The 18,478-nt window shown below is 30.3% G+C and overlaps 2 protein-coding genes across 2 annotated transcripts; both read right to left on the minus strand.

The window, feature by feature from the left end:
* Window positions 1–1,390: 1,390 nt before the first annotated feature.
* LOC107930555 (receptor protein-tyrosine kinase CEPR1) lies at window positions 1,391–4,551 on the minus strand. The gene is made up of 2 exons (XM_016862222.2): window positions 2,028–4,551; window positions 1,391–1,951 (listed from the first exon to the last, which is right to left on the minus strand). The coding sequence occupies exons 1-2, from the start codon at window positions 4,483–4,485 to the stop codon at window positions 1,554–1,556; spliced, it is 2,856 nt and encodes a 951-aa protein (XP_016717711.1). The 5' UTR covers window positions 4,486–4,551; the 3' UTR covers window positions 1,391–1,553.
* A 4,524-nt stretch (window positions 4,552–9,075) lies between these two features.
* LOC107930602 (receptor-like protein kinase 7) lies at window positions 9,076–12,480 on the minus strand. Its single transcript, XM_016862276.2, has 2 exons — window positions 9,826–12,480; window positions 9,076–9,749 (listed from the first exon to the last, which is right to left on the minus strand). The coding sequence occupies exons 1-2, from the start codon at window positions 12,407–12,409 to the stop codon at window positions 9,376–9,378; spliced, it is 2,958 nt and encodes a 985-aa protein (XP_016717765.1). The 5' UTR covers window positions 12,410–12,480; the 3' UTR covers window positions 9,076–9,375.
* Between the last annotated feature and the right edge of the window lie 5,998 nt (window positions 12,481–18,478).

Raw genomic sequence — 18,478 nt, forward strand, 5'->3', positions numbered from 1 at the left:
CAAATTTCTAAATTCAAGTCCAATTGTTAATACTATTAAAATTTTTTATGTGACATTTTGAATAATAAAAACAATACTCACTTAGTACCCATGAAACTAAAAAATAGATGTTGTAATGAACTTAAATTTAACAAATACTTGGATCTGAATTTTAAAATCTGAAAAATAAAGGTATTAAATTTCAAATTTATGAAATAATACAAAAACTTATGGCATATCTTAATCATTAAAAAATAGACATTGTAATGAACTTAAATTTAATAAATAATTAGATCTGAATTTTAAAATCTGAAAAACAAAAGGACTAAATTTCAAATTTATAAAAAAATACAAAAACTTATAACATATCTTAATCATTAAAGAAATAATTGAAATTATGTAAAAACTTATTCTATTTATAGTACCCTACCTAAAATCCTTTTTCTTAATCCAAAAAGTGTCAAAAGATTGTCAAAAGCCCAAAGAAATGGAAGTTCTTGATTTGTTTGATCCAAGAAGGAAGTCCAAACATTCATCCATTTGGACTAGAGAAGGCCCCTTAAATTCCTCCAAAGTCAATCTATCATGATCTTCCATTGATCTCTTTTTCAGGTTTTTATTTATACATTGATGGTATATAATCCACTTTGCTATCAGTAAATCAAATAAAATCCCAATTGTTAATCATGACACCAATTTGTTGATGTCTTCTACTATTTCAATGGAAGTGCTAGTAAATGTCAATATTTTTATATTCAATTTTTCATGGAAAAAACATTGTAAAGTGCTCAACCCTGTTAAGCCACTTTAATCAGGCATTCAAGTTCTTCATATATGAGTGGCCTTTTTAGTGTTTCAATCAACCATCATCATCATCTACATTTTTTTAAAACTTTCTTATTCTGAATTGTTTAACCCACTTTTACCAATTTACTACCACTGCTTTTATCATTTCAGGCACAAAGTGGGCAACTCAACTTGAGAACCCATCGTTGTGAATAACAAGCATTGTTTCCTTCTTGTTGGTAAACTATCTGATTCAGTAAAAAAGTTTTATCATTAGGTACTTTTTACTCTTCTAGAATCTGGGTTTTTTAGAACAATTCATGTACTGTTTTGAATGAATATATATACTGTTTTTTTGTTGTGCCTGATTTTTATCTTTTGATTTTGTATAAATGGCCAAGCTTGCTTTGATACCCTTTCTTTTTTTGGTTGAAAACAATTCCATTGAACATAGCTTCTCCACTTCTCTATATGGACTCTCCACCATGCTTAAAAGACTATTTTTTCCCATTAAAATCTCATTCTTCTTGGGAGACCACAAATACAAGATTGCCAGGTGTATGATGTTATGTAATACATACATACATACATACATACATACATACATACAGAGAAAACAAAGCAATTGGAAGCTATGCAATGATTTCATATACATGCTGTGTGTTGCCATAAAGCAGTTTATAGTGATTTAAATTCCTTAGGTCCTTACAAGAGAAGAAAACGGAAAGAAAGAATCTACAAGCCACTAATCAGCAAAATCTAATCAAAAGAGAAAAAGCTTTAGGTTGTTATGATTCTACCTCTTCTGATTGGTTCTCTGTGACATTTGATGCTTCTCTGGTCTTTGTTGAAAACTTGTAAGGATCTGTTAAGCAAGGGTCTGTCTGAATCAACAATTGAACAACCTCATTCATTGTTGGACGTTGAGATGGATTCTTACATGTACAACACATTGCAATTCTAAGAACTTGAATCATCTCATCCTTAAATGACCCCAACAAGTTCTTGTCTATAACCTCCATTACCCCTTCCTTTGTATCCAGCTTTGTTGTAACCCAATATACAATGTTCTTATACTCTCCGAAATCGGCATCCACTGGTTTCTTCCCTGTTATTAGTTCCATCAACACCACCCCAAAACTATAAACATCGCACTTCGTTGTCGCTTTATTTGAATATGCATATTCTGTCAACCAACAATCAAATTAAGTTCAACAACAACAAAAAGAAAAAAACATATGAAATAACATGACTTGTCTTACCAGGGGCTAAGTACGCATATGTGCCTGCTATGATTGTAGAGGTTGAATCTTTCAATACTTTGGCTATTCCGAAATCGGCAACTTTGGGTTGGTAATTGATATCAAGTAGGATGTTGGTTGATTTGATGTCTCTATGAATGATAGGTGGTAATAGATCATGGTGAAGGTATGCTAAGCCTTGTGCAACCCCAAGTGCGATTTGATGTCGGTTTGGCCAATCTAAATGGAAACATCCTTTATGAAGAGCATCCCAAAGGTTTCCATTCGGCATGTAGTCGTAAACCAATAGATGACAATCGAAGTTCGAGAAGTAGCTATATAGTTTGACTATGTTTTTATGCCTTATGTTTCCGAGAGTCTCGACCTCGGTGTTCAAGCATTTTTTTATAATCAACTGATCTTCTGAAGTAGAATCTTTTGTTGTTCTGCTCCATAGTTTCTTTACTGCAACAACATCTCCACTTCGGAGTTCAATCCTATACACAGTGCCAGATCCTCCATGGCCTACTATGTTCTTATCGACCATTGCTTCGAGGATATCATGTAGGTCAAAATATGTTTTATGGAAGCTCTTCATGTCATATGAACAGAACAATGAAGACAAGGTCTCGTCATGTTCCATTGCGGCTCTTTGGTTACTGAAACAACGTTTTAGAATCAAGAGAGCTGCAATAGTAATGACAATGACTGATATTATGATTGCCCACATAGAATTTTGCTTCTTGTGGTTGTAAGCGTGTGAAGAACATATGGGGAAATTTCGAATATGAACTGTAACACAAAGACCTGGATTGCCTGAAAAGCTTTCCATCAATCCACCTTCGATCAACGAGAGAGGAATCGGACCGGAAAGGTTGTTGTTCGACAAGTTGATGAAGTTAGGCAACAATTCACTAAGACTCTTTGGGATATTCCCAGTCAAGCAGTTGCTAGAAAGATCGAGGACATTGAGGGATTTCAACAAAGAAAGGGAGTTCGGGATGGATGAACTGAGCTTGTTACCTCGTAACACAAGTAAATTTAGTTTCTTTAGATTGCCGATTTCTGTAGGTATTGATCCAGACAGGAGATTGTTACTGAGATCAATCTTTACCATATTGATAGCTTGAGAGATTTTGCGAGGTATAGCACCTGATACCTTATTGTTCTGCATGAAAAGCTCAGACAAGTTCCTAGCATTTCCTATTGAACCCGGAAAATGGCCCGTAAAATTATTATCAGCCAAGTCAATGATTGAGACATGAGGGAGACCAAGAAGTCCTTCTGGTATTGGTCCCTCCAAATAGTTATTGCTAACTCGAAATCGAACAAGAGACTCACAATCTGCATAACTATCAGGCAACTTCCCAGATAACTTGTTATCCAAGACAAGCAAGTAGAGCAATTTACCTCCACGGCAAACCTCGGTTGGCAACGAACCCGATAGTTGGTTTTCAGACAAGTCTAGAATAACCATAGGTGATAACTGCCCCAGATTTTGAGGAACTTGTCCTGATAAGAAGTTTCCATAGAGTGACAGTGTGGTCAAGGTTGTCGAGTTTGCAATAACGCCCGGGATTTCGCTTGTAAGACTGTTGTTATATAGTTGTAGGACTTGAAGTTTAGGAAGTCGACATATCGATGTTGGAATGCTTCCACTCAAACGATTGACCGACATGTCTAAGTCTCTAAGCTCCATCAGATTTCCGAGTTCTTCAGGTATCATTCCGGATAAGTGCTGATTATAGTATAGCTCGAGCTGCTGCAAGTTTTTAAGCAATCCAAGCTCCTTTGGTATCTGACCTGAAAGGAAATTTCCACTCAATTCGAGGTCAACAAGTGATGTCATGTTTCCTATGGATGCCGGGATCCGACCATACAACTTGCAAGTCGTTAAGACCATGATTCTGAGCTTAGTAAGCCGGTAAATGTTCGTCGGGAGTTGCCATAAGTTCAATCCATCGTTTTCGTTGATGTACAACACCTCGAGATTTGTAAGATTAGTAATTGACATAGAGAAATCACCTCGAAAACGGTTGTATGACAAATCGAGTACACGTAAAGATGTCGTTTTCGATAAATCAGGAAATGTTGCATTTAGGTAAACAGAGCTCATGTTGAACACTTCCAAGACAGAGCAGTTAACGACGCCATTAAGAAAGTTTCCACGGAAGTTATTGCGGCTGATATCGAGAACACGTAACTCCGGTAGATAAGAACACACATCGGCCGGGAAATTACCGGCGAGTGACCAGCCTGAAAAGTCCATACTTTCAACATATCCTTCATTGTTGCAGCTAATTCCTGTGAAATTACAGTAACTTTCCCCTTCATTTACCTCCCAATCAGACAACGGATTTCCCGATAACGAGGCTTTCATGATGCTGAAGAACTGCCACTGATTCTGTCTTATAGCTTTTGAAGAATAAAACATGAAACTAAGTAACATTAAGAAGAGAAAAACAGCTTTTGGTGCCATTTTTAAAAGCTTGGATGATGAAGAAAAAAAAAAGCAGGTTCTTGTTGTAGGTTTGTATTGTGCTTATCTTTTGCATAAAGTGGCACACACACACATATATATACGTATATGCATATATACACCACTATCTCATGTAGAGAGGAATAACGTTAATGTTACCACTAAATATATATACATATACAGATTAGGTGTTGGAATAATCTACAGAACCCTCTTGATGTGTTGTTTAAGCTTGTCCAAGTGTACTATGTTTTTGCTTTATACTAGCCAATACCATTTCACTCACTTGTGAGATTCATGCATATATATATATATATATATACAAATAAAAAAGAACACTCAATGACTGTGTTCAGATGATAAGGCATACTGTTTCAATGATTGTAGGCATGCATGCATGCATACATACATACATACAAATCGGCTTATAGATATCATATATAAATTTTGACATTTGACATAATTATATATTTTTATTATTGTTGATGTAAGGATCATGGAACTGTTCTTACAATGAAATATTGTTTGTATGATATATGGTAATTGGTAAGTGGAAAATTAAAGAATGAAAGAATAAATCCACTTTTGTGCTGAAATTGACATCCATTTTCTTCATTGCAAATTAAACAAAATAAAAAATTGCGAATTAATGGCATAAACAAAGAGCATACAAATATTTTTAACTTAAAAGGTGACACAAGGCTACGGTAGGCCGCATCTCTCACCACAGTAACATTATTCTTTGAACTTGGTTCCATTTTTTCGATGCAATCATTTCAAAAATTAAAGATAAAAATACTCAAAGCATCTTCAATTTCTGGGTTCAAGCTGACTACATTGTTATCAATTTTACATTTTGCTTACTAGATTTTAAAAAATTATAAAACGATCAATGAACTATTCGAAAGTTTTCATTTATGTCATTGAACTATTCGAAAATTTTCATTTAAGTAACTGATTGTTTAAAAAAATTTTAAATAAAATTCGGTTAGTGAGCTCCAAGAGATTATTGGACAATCAATACAGTAGATTAGTACCCATCAACGAGTAGAAGAATATACTTTAGATGCAAATCGATTTAACAATCAGTGTCAAAGATCGAAGAAGAAAAATTACTTAAATTTTGATTCGTTGATTCGTGATGTTCAAAATTGTTTTATAAAAAAAATGAACTATAAAAGAGAAGAGGAAGGAAAGCTTTTCATTAGTGCAGACAATGCGAATGAAAAAGGTCATACAATAATGATTATAACAACTTGGTAATTTAAACGAAAACTTTTGAATAGTTTATACTATTAACTTTTTGAAATTGAATAATCAAAACGTAAATTATTAATAGTTTAATAACCTTAACTATAATTTACCTTTTTTTTGTTTAAAGTTCAAAAAATAATAAAGAAAACAAAAGTCAAATTCTGGGTTTCTAAGTTTTTTACTGGTTTAAAGAAAATTTCCCTAATTTATCCGATTAATCCAATCTAATCTTAACAACTTTGCAAATTTCATGTTTATTAAGCTGCACAATTGTAGGCCACTGTGATTAAAATTCTTTTTATGTACATATTTTTTTGGCCATTATTTTTATGCGATTCACATGTATATAATATAATTATATCTGCAATTAGATTTAAATGTGACATTTTGTTTCTATTCAAAAAATTAATCATGATTTTGTATAAAAAATGATCATGGTTAATAAATAATTGTAATAGAAAAAGCATAATCTGAAGTGGAAATAAATAATTAGTACCGTACATAATTATTAATATTCTTTTATATAAAATATTTTGATTAGTTATGATGCGTGTGACTTATTTTGTACGACTTTGAACTAGCATATTTTGTATTATTGGGATTGATACGTATAAACAACGAGATAGTAAATGTGAAGAAGAATATAAGTATTTATATAAAAAATCCTTACTGAGAGATAAAAAATTACGGATAAAAAAAATTTTGACTTTTTACTAAGCAGCAAACAAAAGAGTACAACAATGAAAAGTATCCAAAACCCGAATACAAAGAGCAATTCTCAAAAGAAATCCAAATATCCCAAATACAAAAACTCTCCTCGAAAACCTTTAAGAAATCTCACACAAGCAATATTAAAAGCAAATCTAATTCTTTGAATTTAATTGTTACTAAACAGAGTTCCAAAAACCCTTTAAATAGGCTTGGGATGTGAGTCCAATATGTCTAAAATAATCTTGGATGAAATAGAGCTCGATTAAGAGAGAAATCATATTGAGAGTCAAAAACTGTAGTTGTATTTGAGCAGAATATGTCGCCTTGTCGTGACGTGACCTTCCTGCTCATCATGACGTCGCAGCCTTGCTTGGCTGCCAAGAACGCTACGTCGTCCTGACATGCTTCACCTAGCTCATCCCCACGTGGCCTCTTGTCTCGATGCTCGAGACCTCCTTGTCCCAACGTCACGTGACTTTCTGCTCCTATTTAATTTCTTCTCAATTCTTGTCTTAAGTGTTCATAACGTATCCGATAAATGCGAGGCACATCCCCCACACACACATATATATGCACAGTTTACATTTTTTTTCCTCTTAAGAAGAAATTTCAAAGTACATTTATATAATTAATATGTCATTCGTTAAAACAATTATAATCAACATCAATTATTACAATATATTATTGTACTTGTTAAGAAAATTTTCGACTTTCTTTGAAAAAATCTGTGAAGTGTTGTTTGTCCAAAAATTTTATTTGATTTTCAGAAATTTGTGAAGTGCCATTCACCTGAAACCCCTTACGAGATTTTTGTTTTTAATTTTGTTGAGAGCTCAAATACTTGAAAAGAAAGCGATGAGCGGGAGAACCTCAACACGTGCCTTATAGCATATGGGAGGGACATTTCTGAGTGGAAAAGCTAGAGCTTGAGCTAAACATTTTCTTAGAAGTACTAATAATAAATTTCGTTATTAGTCCTTATATTTTGTATAAACTATGAATTTTATCATTTTACATTAGTTTGATCATTTTTAGCCTTTGTATTTTTTTAATTTTAATATTTCTATCTTGATCAAATTATAGCGATTAAACTTATTAAGTTGCGTCTTGCTATTTCCAAAATCTGATATGACAAACATATCATCACGTGTATAATCCCATGTCATTTAATCAAATTAATAATCTCATTTTCGTCAATTCCAAAATTTCAAAATTAAAAAATTATAAGGTTTAAGAACAATTCAATTAGAAAATATAAACTAAATCTACAATTTTATGTATAAATATATAGGACTAATAATAAAATTTAACTAAACAAATTTAACTGCTATTGTTTAAGTCGGGATTGAAATTCCAAATTTCAAAATATACAAACACTAAAATTGAGCAAAATGCAGAAAACTAATACTAGAATTTAACCTAAAATATATCTAAATTTGAACCATAATAAATATGAAAGTAACTGTGGGTTGAATTTTCCTTTTCTTTTAGATAATTATTGTGGCCTATAATGTAACAAAAAATTAACTGGCTTATTTGTGTTGAATAATCCAGGACCCAGCAACTGAAAATTTAAAATCCAGTATTTATGGGTCTATGTTCTTGAGGCCCAAGGCTTAACTTAAAAATAATAATAATCAAAATTTTAGTATTTTAAAAAATATTAATATTACGATTAAATTTTATAATATTTTAAATATAACTTAAAAGACATTATAGATAAATATAAACGAACAAAAAGTTGAATCATTCATAAATTATTCCTCGAACATTCTGCTTATTTACATCCTTATATAAAAAATGTATTTAAAAGATTGATTTGGTTCACAATTTATTTGAGTTAAATATTAAAATTTTTAAAGTTAATTTATTTAAACTGCTCGAATTTAATTAAATAGTAATTAAATTGTAATTGAATTAAGTCCAAATAATTTAGAAGCATGAATATCTCATAAAAACACGAGAGAGATGGTAAAATGATTAGTTCATCCTAAATTTAATAAAAATCACATGTGAGAATAATAGATTTTTTTTTAAATAATCTTATTATAGGTTATGATCATATCTGTTCTTTTTTAGATAATACCTAAAATTACTCATAACCCTTTTCTCCGACGTATAAATAGAAGGATAATGTGCTTTAGTTGACTCGAACCCACATTCTCCTACATTGGCAACAATACTTATATCAATCGAGTTAAAACTCAATCAATTAGAATTTCTAATTATTTATAATTATATAAATTTTAGCAAGATTTTAAAACTTTATCATAGTAAAATTCCTAGTTATGAACCTTAAACATAGATCATAAAATAAAGATAGAAAAAATTACTTAAAATAGATTAAATTCTATATATGGTTATATATATATATGTCTATTTTTTTTTTACTTTTTTCTAATTAAAAATAATAAAGGAGCCGCCGGTAAGACAATGCTTTTAAGTAAACGTTTTATCAGTTTTTGTCTATAAGTTCATGCACCGATTCTATTACTAATGTGACATTAATCAATTCACACCAATAATTTCACAATATTACAAAAATAGTACTCTTTTATTTTCACAATTTCCAATCATTATTATGAATAATTAGATAGACTCGTTATTCTAATTTCATAAATTCGATTAGATCAATCAAAACTTAAATTTGTCTCATATCTCAACTTGATTTGATCAAGAAAATTAATAATTTAAACTTATCTAATAATAAACTTAAACCTGAAATATCAAAACATGTAATGACTAGACACAAAAACTTGAACTACCTTAACTCAAAATTAACTGAATCGAAAAAAGAAAAACCCGAAACTTTTTGAACCGCCCATCTAAAACTAGGCCAATATACCACACAACCAATGACATGCTGATGAAATTACCTAATATGGTACAAAAAAAAGTTACTCCATATGTTACTATATGAATCCATCAATGGTTTTCCTTTTCCTTCAGGTTACTGTCCTTTCCGATAACAATCCCGACCAATCGGTAGGGTCCAGCTTCTTTGAGCATTTGAACCACTCTTCTCATGGTGGGTCTTAGGGCAGGCAGTGTAGTGGTGCACAAAATGGCAATCTTCAACACCTTCATTGCATCCTCTTTGAATGCATGTGGTATATTTGGGTCCACTATGCTTAAGACACTCTCTTTGCCCTTTAAGTTGCTGCCAACCCAACTCACAATGTCCTTATTTTCTCCATATTCCTGCTCTATTGGCTTTTTTCCGGTCACTAACTCCAGTAATACCACACCGAAACTATATACATCGCTCTTCTCGTCGACTTTGCAGGTGTAGCCGTATTCTATGAAAAAAATAGTGTTGCTTTAGTAATTTAGTTAATATTGAACTTTGAAAGTGAAGCATTGAAATTGACTTACCAGGCGCTATGTAACCATGGGTTCCTGCAATGACATGGGTGGAGTCATTACCAATGCTACTTTTGGCTTGAACAATCTTGGCAAGTCCGAAATCCGAAATCTTTGGCTTCAAATATTCATCTAACAGTATGTTACTTGATTTTACATCTCGGTGAAGCACCGGCTTTTCGCATCCATGATGAAGGTATTCAAGTCCTTTAGCTGCTCCAATTGCAATCTCGTACCTTGTATCCCAATCAAGCTCCATTTTCTTACTCGTATGTAATCGATCCCATAAGCTGCCGTTTGGCAAGTATTCATACACCAACAAGCTTGAATCCTCACTAGTAATGCTGCAATAAAGCTTAACCACATTGACATGTCTTATTGAGCTCAATGTCCGGACCTCGGCTTCAAATTCTTTTGCCTTACCGTCATGTTTGGTTAACATCGGGGCACTACTCCGGGTCTTTCTCCGGCTGTTAGACTTCGTGTTCCATATGTGTTTCACAGCGAGTTCCGCTCTGTTAGATAGCATTACCTTGTATACATTCCCGGACCCGCCTTTTCCAATCAAATTCTCTTGCTTGATCGAATCAAGGATTTCATCTTCAGTGAAAGTTAAAACATGGAAAGACTTAACATCCCATGATTCTTCCTTCAATGAATGACCATCACCATTTTTATCTTTTTCAGTCCTCTTCAAATACAAGAAGCATCCTATCGAAACAAGCAAGACCGTCACGCCGATCACGAAACAAACTATAATCGTATGAACATCTTTTGACATGCCGGAACCCAATTGACATCGCTTGAAAGATCGGTTGGTTGAACTACAAAGGCCCGGGTTTCCAACCAAGCTACCATTATAAGCTTCAATGGATAAAGACTCTGGTATAGGACCAGCTAAACGATTATAAGACAGATCAAAAAGGTTCAACTTTAGTGACGATAAACTTTCTGGGATTTTTCCGGAAAGTTCATTTAGTGACAAATTCAAAGAATTCAACGTCGCTAAAGATCCTAAACATGATGGGATTTTACCGGAAAGTGAATTGACAGCCATGTTTATGTCACTAAGTGAAACACAAGAACACAATGACTCAGGTATGGAACCAGACAACATGTTGTTGTGGAATTTAAGGATGTTTAATCTTTTCAATTCCCCAATTCCATGTGGAATTTTCCCGGAAAATTTATTATCATTAACCTCAATTTTAACCAAGGATATGGCTTTCGAAATCTCTTGCGGTAACTCACCTGATAATCTGTTAAATCCTACTGAAAGTATACTCATCACCTTTGCATTCTTTATATCAGATGTAATCGGCCCATCAAATCGATTATAAGCAATGTCGATTATATCCACCATCGGCAACCCCCATATTCCCGCCGGAACTACGCCGGAAAGTGAGTTGTTGTTGACTCTAAACCGCTTCAAAGTTTTACAATTCCCGTAACTCGCCGGAATTTCGCCGGTGAACCTGTTCTGAACCAAAAGGAGGCCTCTCATGGTACCTTGTTTACACATGTAAGGAGGGATTGGACCAGTCAAGGAATTTTCCGACACATCGATGTAATCGAAATTAGCCCAAGAACCAAGATTTTCCGGCAAAGGACCGGTTAACATGTTTTCATACAGAGACAAATTAACCAGTTTTCTGAATTGACCAAACTCCGGTGGGATTTCGCCGGTGAATTTGTTCTGATAAAGATGAAGGCTTACCAAGTTGCTCAAATACCCCATTTCTGATATGTTTCCTTCAAGCTTGTTGGCCGAAGCATCGAAAAATTCAAGCTTTGTAAGGTTTCTTAATCCGACAGGGAGTTTTCCGGTGAGATTATTGTAGTAAAGCTCAAGCTGCCATAAATTATGAAGCTTTGAAATCTCTATTGGGATTTCACCAGATAAAAAATTGTATTCAAGCTCTAAGTTTATAAGCTCAATAAGGTCACCAATGGCGGATGGAATCTTCCCTTCAATACTACAATTCGCCATATAAAGCCAATTCAATTTCTTTAACTTGAAAATCTGATCTGGGAATTGAAAACGATCAAAAGGGTTATCACCAATGCTTAAAACAGCAAGATCGGTAAAATTTTCCAGCGATTTCCATGGAAATTTTCCGGAAAATCCACTCTTGTTCAAATGAAGGAACTTTAATTGAATAAGAGAAGATATATCCGGGAAGAAACCAGTGAAAAAATTGTTCCCAAGGTCTAAATATTGAAGCTTTACACAATTATTTAACTCTCCGGTGATCGGACCGTGTAATGAATTGTAACCAAAAGAGAGTTTTTCTAAAGATGGAAGCTTGCATAGCGACTCAAATGGAAGAATACCGGTTAGGTTCTGAGTTGAAAGGTCGAGTTCTGTAATGAAACCTTCATGGTTACAAGTGATTCCATTGAAGGTACAAATGGAATTTGGGGTTTGCCATGAATTGAAAGCAGTGGTTGTGGATTTGTTGAGAGCGGATTTTAGATTCAATAAGATTTGGAGTTCATTGGATTTGACTGAAAATGGTGAGAAAAAACAGAAGACGAGAGTGAGATACCAATAGAGACAGGTTTTTTGGTGGTGGTAAGAACATGTGTTTGACATAGCTTGATGGACTGGAAAAAAAAAACCAGACAAAAATGTGGTGAACTTGAAGAAGAAGAAGAAGAAAAGTGTACTTAAAGTGGTGATTGAATCAAATTTGAGGTTAAAAACGTGTCATTGTTTTGTAGTAAAATCCAAAAAGTCATTGCTATTCGGAACCGTCTAATTTCAGTTTTAGTCCTTGAAATTTGAGATTTAATTTTTTATTTTAATTTTGATATAAGTTGATTTTTTCTTTTTACTTTTTGGAATGTTATTTAGAGGAAGAAAAATAAAATTAAAATTAAAAATTGATCTAAATCTATGTGTTTAAAAGATTTATTAAGTACAAGTTAAAAAATAGTAATTATCTAAATCGAATCCTATTTTTTATTCAGTTTATAATTAATTTTAATTTTATACAATGAAAAAAATAAATAATTTATATTTAAAACCGTGAAAATAACTTAAATTTTCTATATAAAATATGAAATTTTACTAATTAATATCTATAAGCCATAAAATCGTACTCATTTTATCAAAATAAATTCAAAAATCTAGAACAAAAAGCTAATATGAAAAAAACCCAATATTTGAATCGAAACTAAAATTTAATGGATGGTTTGAAAATTTTCAAATATTTAACTGAACCAAACCGATCTCACCCATAATATTATAAGTGGTTTTTAACATGCATTTCATAAATTGCTATTCGAGTCAACTTTTAATTTTTTAGTTTCCTTACTTAACCCTAATTATTAATAGCTCCAACAAAACATTGTTGATTGTTATATAGTAAGTGAAGATGTGATTTAATTATATAAAAACGAACTTAAACATCCTAATAACATTTGGTATATTGTTGGTAGAGTTTTTAGATTATAAAAATAGGGTTAAGGGGTTGACAAGTATTTTATAAGAATATAGTAAAATATTAAAAAAACACATGACAATTTTCTAAACTTGCTTGCGGTGGCAAAACTAGGAGGGTTGGTGGGGGCCCGACTCCCTAAAATAGAAAATTTTTCATATGATCACTTTAAAAAAATTTAAAATTTAAAATTAATAAAAGTAAAATTACAATTTGACCCCCTTAAAAATATAAAATTTTACTTTAATAATTTAAAAAATATAAAAATATAGTCTATTAAAATGGTGGAATTTCATTTTTTTCTATTGTAAAAATTACAATTTAATTTAGCCCCTGATTGCTTGTGAAATAAAAAAAAAGTACACTGCCATGTACCAAATATTAACCCTTCGACATTTTGTTGACTCATATATTTATTATTTGGACATGATTAATTATTTTCACTTCTCAATTTGGATTTATTAGTAATACTATAAAAATAGAAGGTGAATTTATGTCAAATTAAAATAAAAAAGTAAATTTAATGCATGATAGAGGGACTAACAGCATAATTAGACTGTTTGGAAGAGAAAAAAGGGAAGTTCAAATGTGGACATCATTTTTAACGTCATCTTATCTCAAAAGCTGTGGACAAAATCGGAATTTGGTACGCTCAACGTGTCAATGTATGTCCCTAAGAACTAAAATAGCCGCCATAGGGTTGTAGCCTTGTAGGAGCTGAAATAATTTATTATTGTCGCAATTTAATTTAAAATATATTTACAGTTTTATAATAAAAATCTATTCACCAGCACTAAAATAAAATTAAGGTTAAATTATATTTCTAAAAAATTACCTCAATCATTACATAATTATTAAAAATTGTATAAATTTAAAAAATAGTTATTATATTATTATTTAAATTCTTGACTGAGTTAATATCACATTCAGCCGGGTCATCAATTTGAATATAAAAATTACAGACATACCCTTTTGTAATTAAAATAAGTTATAGTTTATTTATTTTTAAAAAACCAATAAAAATGTGTATATAGTTATAACTGAACTTAAATTATCGATTACATTAGTAAAACTTTTAATCTATCACTCAGTTAAAATTTTACTTTAATAATTTTATACGTTTTAGTTTTATTATATATATTTTATTACTTCTGTCATTTGTATATTTATACTGTTATTTAAACCTCTAATCGACTAAGGAATTTATAGAGATGTCATTCCGTAATTAAAATAAGTTATATTATTTGAGAGTATTATTTGGTGGGATTTAAACTCGCACCAATTGAATTAGTGAAATTTTAAAGATACAACTCAACCAAATCTTCATTTTGATATATTTTGTACGATTTTATTTTAATATGTACAATATATTAGCTCCGTACTTGTATATATTAATAATGTTGTTAAATAAATTGGTGTCACAAATTAATTCGGCACTAACTCACAACTGATGACAACACATTTATAAACATTTGTAATCCTTTTAATAATATTAATATAATGTGTTTTTATGTTTAAATTTTGTTTTACTCACTTTTAAGCTATTTTTTATTTTATTATCGTATATATTTTATATGTTATTATAATTAATTAATTTTAAATATATATTTTATTATTTAATATATGTTATTTTAAAATATATATTTATATTTTAAATTTAATATTTTTACATGCATATATGTACGATAAGAATTCTGGGTCGTATATCACCCAAGCCGCACCCCTATTATAAATACACTTTTTATGTTAATTTATTATTATTAAATTTAAAATTTTATTTCAAAAATTTTTATAAGCGGCTAAAGTTGACGACGTTGACTTCTCTTCTTTCTTTAAAGATGATTAATAATTTAAAAATAACGGTGTAGAAAAAAAGCACGTGGGTGAATTCAAGTTAGGGGGAGTGTGTTAGTGCGCGTGAGGCGCACGTCGCCTTCAATAATTTGTGGACGAAAGTGTAACGAAATGAAGAGGGTCCATATTTGGAGAAAAGAAAGATCTCAAAATACATTGAATCTATTTAGTCTTTTGGATGATTCATTGACTCATGTTCTAGAATCACTTTTTAGTTCACACTTGCCATTTTTATATAACGATAATTATTTAATACCCTGACCCACATACTATTTAAAATATGAGTTAAATTTTGATATTAGTCTTTATATTTTACATAAATTGTGATTTTAGGTTATATACTGTTTGAATTAACAAGTTGATATAATATTATATATATAATAAGATTTTTTTTTGAAGAATCTTATTATAGATTCTAATCATATCTACTTATTTTGACACGATGCTTAGAACTACTCATAACCCTTCCCCAACCTATAAATAGAATGATAATGTACTTCAGTGCATTCAAACTTATATCCTCCTACATTGACAATAATACTCAACCAATCGAACTAAGACTCAATTAGCATATGTAATAAGGTTTTAAAAATTAAGGTTTTAAGGAGTTTGATGATGTGGGCTTAAGTCTCATCGCTTGATTTCCCATGTCGGAATCTTCACTTTGTGCTTTTTCTTTATCCTTTTTAAAATTCATAATATTTCTTCTTGTAAGTAGTTGTCGAAAAGATTTTTATAATATTTCTTCTTGTAGGTAAATCTTCAAAAAGACTATTGCAGAATGATGACTTAAATCAATAAATAGTAACTCGTAACGTGCAAAACCTATTTGAGGCTATTAAGCTCACTGAAGACAATAATGATGACTCACACCATAGGAGGAGCATCTTTAGCTAGGCGAATTGTGTCTCGAGTACTTCTCTTAGTTTTTCTTCACCTTAATACTCAACTATTTTTTGTGTACTAAAAAAGAAAAACAGTATTCAAAACTTCAAAATTTACTTAAAACAACATCAAATTTCTTATAATTCAATCTAATAAATGTTTATATTTGATTTACACCTAAATATATTTTAGAGTAAGTTTATACTAAATGTCATTAAACTATTAGTAAGTTTATATTTTGATTACTTAACTTCAAAAAGTTACAAAATGATTACTAAACTATTTGAAATATTTTATTTAAGTTTTTTTTTAAAAAGTCATGCTAACAAGCTCCAAGCAATTATTTGATGATCAATACAATAAACTAGTACACATCGACAAGTAGAAGAACATACTTTAGATCTAAGTTGATTTAATAGCTAGTGTAGGAGATTAGAGAAGAAAGATTTTTGAATTTTGGTTTACAAATTTGTGACATTCAAAATCATTTCATAAAAAAAATTGAAATATAAAAGAGAAGGAAAATAAGAGTTTTAGATCGGTGCAAGCGGTGTGAACAAAAAAAGGCATACAACAACGATTTTTATAAAATATTTTGAATAATTCAGTGATAATTTTTGTAACTTTCTAAAATTGAATAATCAAAATGTAAACTTATTAATAATTGAGTGAGATTAGGTATAATTTACTCATAAATTTTAATTTGTCAGTAATACAAACAAATCCATAAATCAAAATGACACCATCATTGTTGTCAAGATCATGGGCGGTTTGGCCTTCGGCTTTACCATGAATTAACAAAATTTAGATATCAACTAATTTAATAATATAAAGATATAATGACCTTTTTTATTTTTTTAACTTTATAAAAAAATTATTTTAATTATTTATTTAATTTTCATCTATTTTAACATTTGAATTTGAATTTTTTGTCAAGTCATACCAAAATAAATGAAAAAGTAAACGTTTATTAACTTTATTGATGTGCTATACATGTAGATTGTCACGTAGATGACACGTCATCATTTAATTAATTTTTTAAATTTTAAAACATTAAAAATTATTTTTATATAATTTTTTAATAATTTTAATAATTTTTATTTTTATTTTTTGAATTTTTTAAATTTTAATATAATATTTTAATATTTTATATTTTTTTAAGATGATTTTAATTTCTTATAATTATTGTTAAGATTTAAAAAAAAAATAAAAATAATATTTTAACTATAATTCAAGGATCAAATTAGTAATTAATCATTTCAATTTACGTTCCACTTCATTATTTAATATATACAATTTAGCGGATGAGCTAATTTGCACATTTTGAAATGTATAAAGATTAATTTGCCCATATTTTCAATAGAGAGGCCGATATCCAATCCACTCCCGATTACAAGGTCTTCCTTGGTACTTGATTTTTTATACTAATAAATACATCTCAATAAGATTTATTGGATTTTCTTCAAACGTGAAAAGTGTAAGTGGGAGTGCTTTAAATAATAGGGAGTTATCATCCATATCCGTTTTGTAATTCATGAATATTAATAATTTTGGTGTTCATAGCTTCCCTTCCAATGATATATTATATGAGGAGGGATTGGCTTATATTTTTAAATTAAAATTGATTTTATTTAATATATAAATATTATATGGAGAATGATCCACTTAAATCGGAGTTAGTTTTACATCTTTTCATTAGTTTTTCTATAATCGACATTTTAATAATTTAACTATCATATTTATTAGTATAATTGTATATCTCATGCATGTAAAATTTTAAATCAATCCAATATATTTATCATATCAATATAATTATATTGGTCATGTCATGAAAATATTCATAACTTTCAAGTAAAAGTACTATCGAGGCCTTTCTATTAGGATTCGGATTGCATTTTACCCCCTCTGTTAAAAAAAAGGGTAATTAGTCATTGTACATTAGATTAAAGAGCATATTGGTCATTCTATTAAAAATTTTATCCATTTTTATTGTTTAAAATTAGACCCTGTAAATCATCATGACATACACATGGTGTTGCTTGATTGTTCAATCAGGCACACTAATTTTTACCTTTAAAAATAGAAGAAACTTTTAACAAAAAGAACCATTCGACTTTTTGATTTAATATATAAAGGATGAATTATCCATTTCTTCTAGTAGAAAAAATTAAATATAATTTCACACTTAATACAAAAAGCTCAAATAGTAATTTTACCGAACTTTCAAAATTTGTAAGCATAACTTTCGAAAATGTTAAAGAGTGATAGTAAGATGTAGGGAGTTGTCTCAAGCAATATTTTCCACATGATGGGGGACCAGGATCATTGATAGTTACCCTACTTTGATTTGGATAGGAGTCAATTATTCTTCAATTTATTTCCTTCAATTTCTTTGACCATATTGATCATCACTTGAAAATTCCTATTTATTTTTTTAACTAATGTACATTAGTAGTGACTTAACTATAATTTTTTTCTTG

The sequence above is a fragment of the Gossypium hirsutum genome, chromosome A06, assembly GCF_007990345.1.
Source record: "Gossypium hirsutum isolate 1008001.06 chromosome A06, Gossypium_hirsutum_v2.1, whole genome shotgun sequence".
Classification (NCBI taxonomy): Eukaryota; Viridiplantae; Streptophyta; class Magnoliopsida; order Malvales; family Malvaceae; genus Gossypium; species Gossypium hirsutum.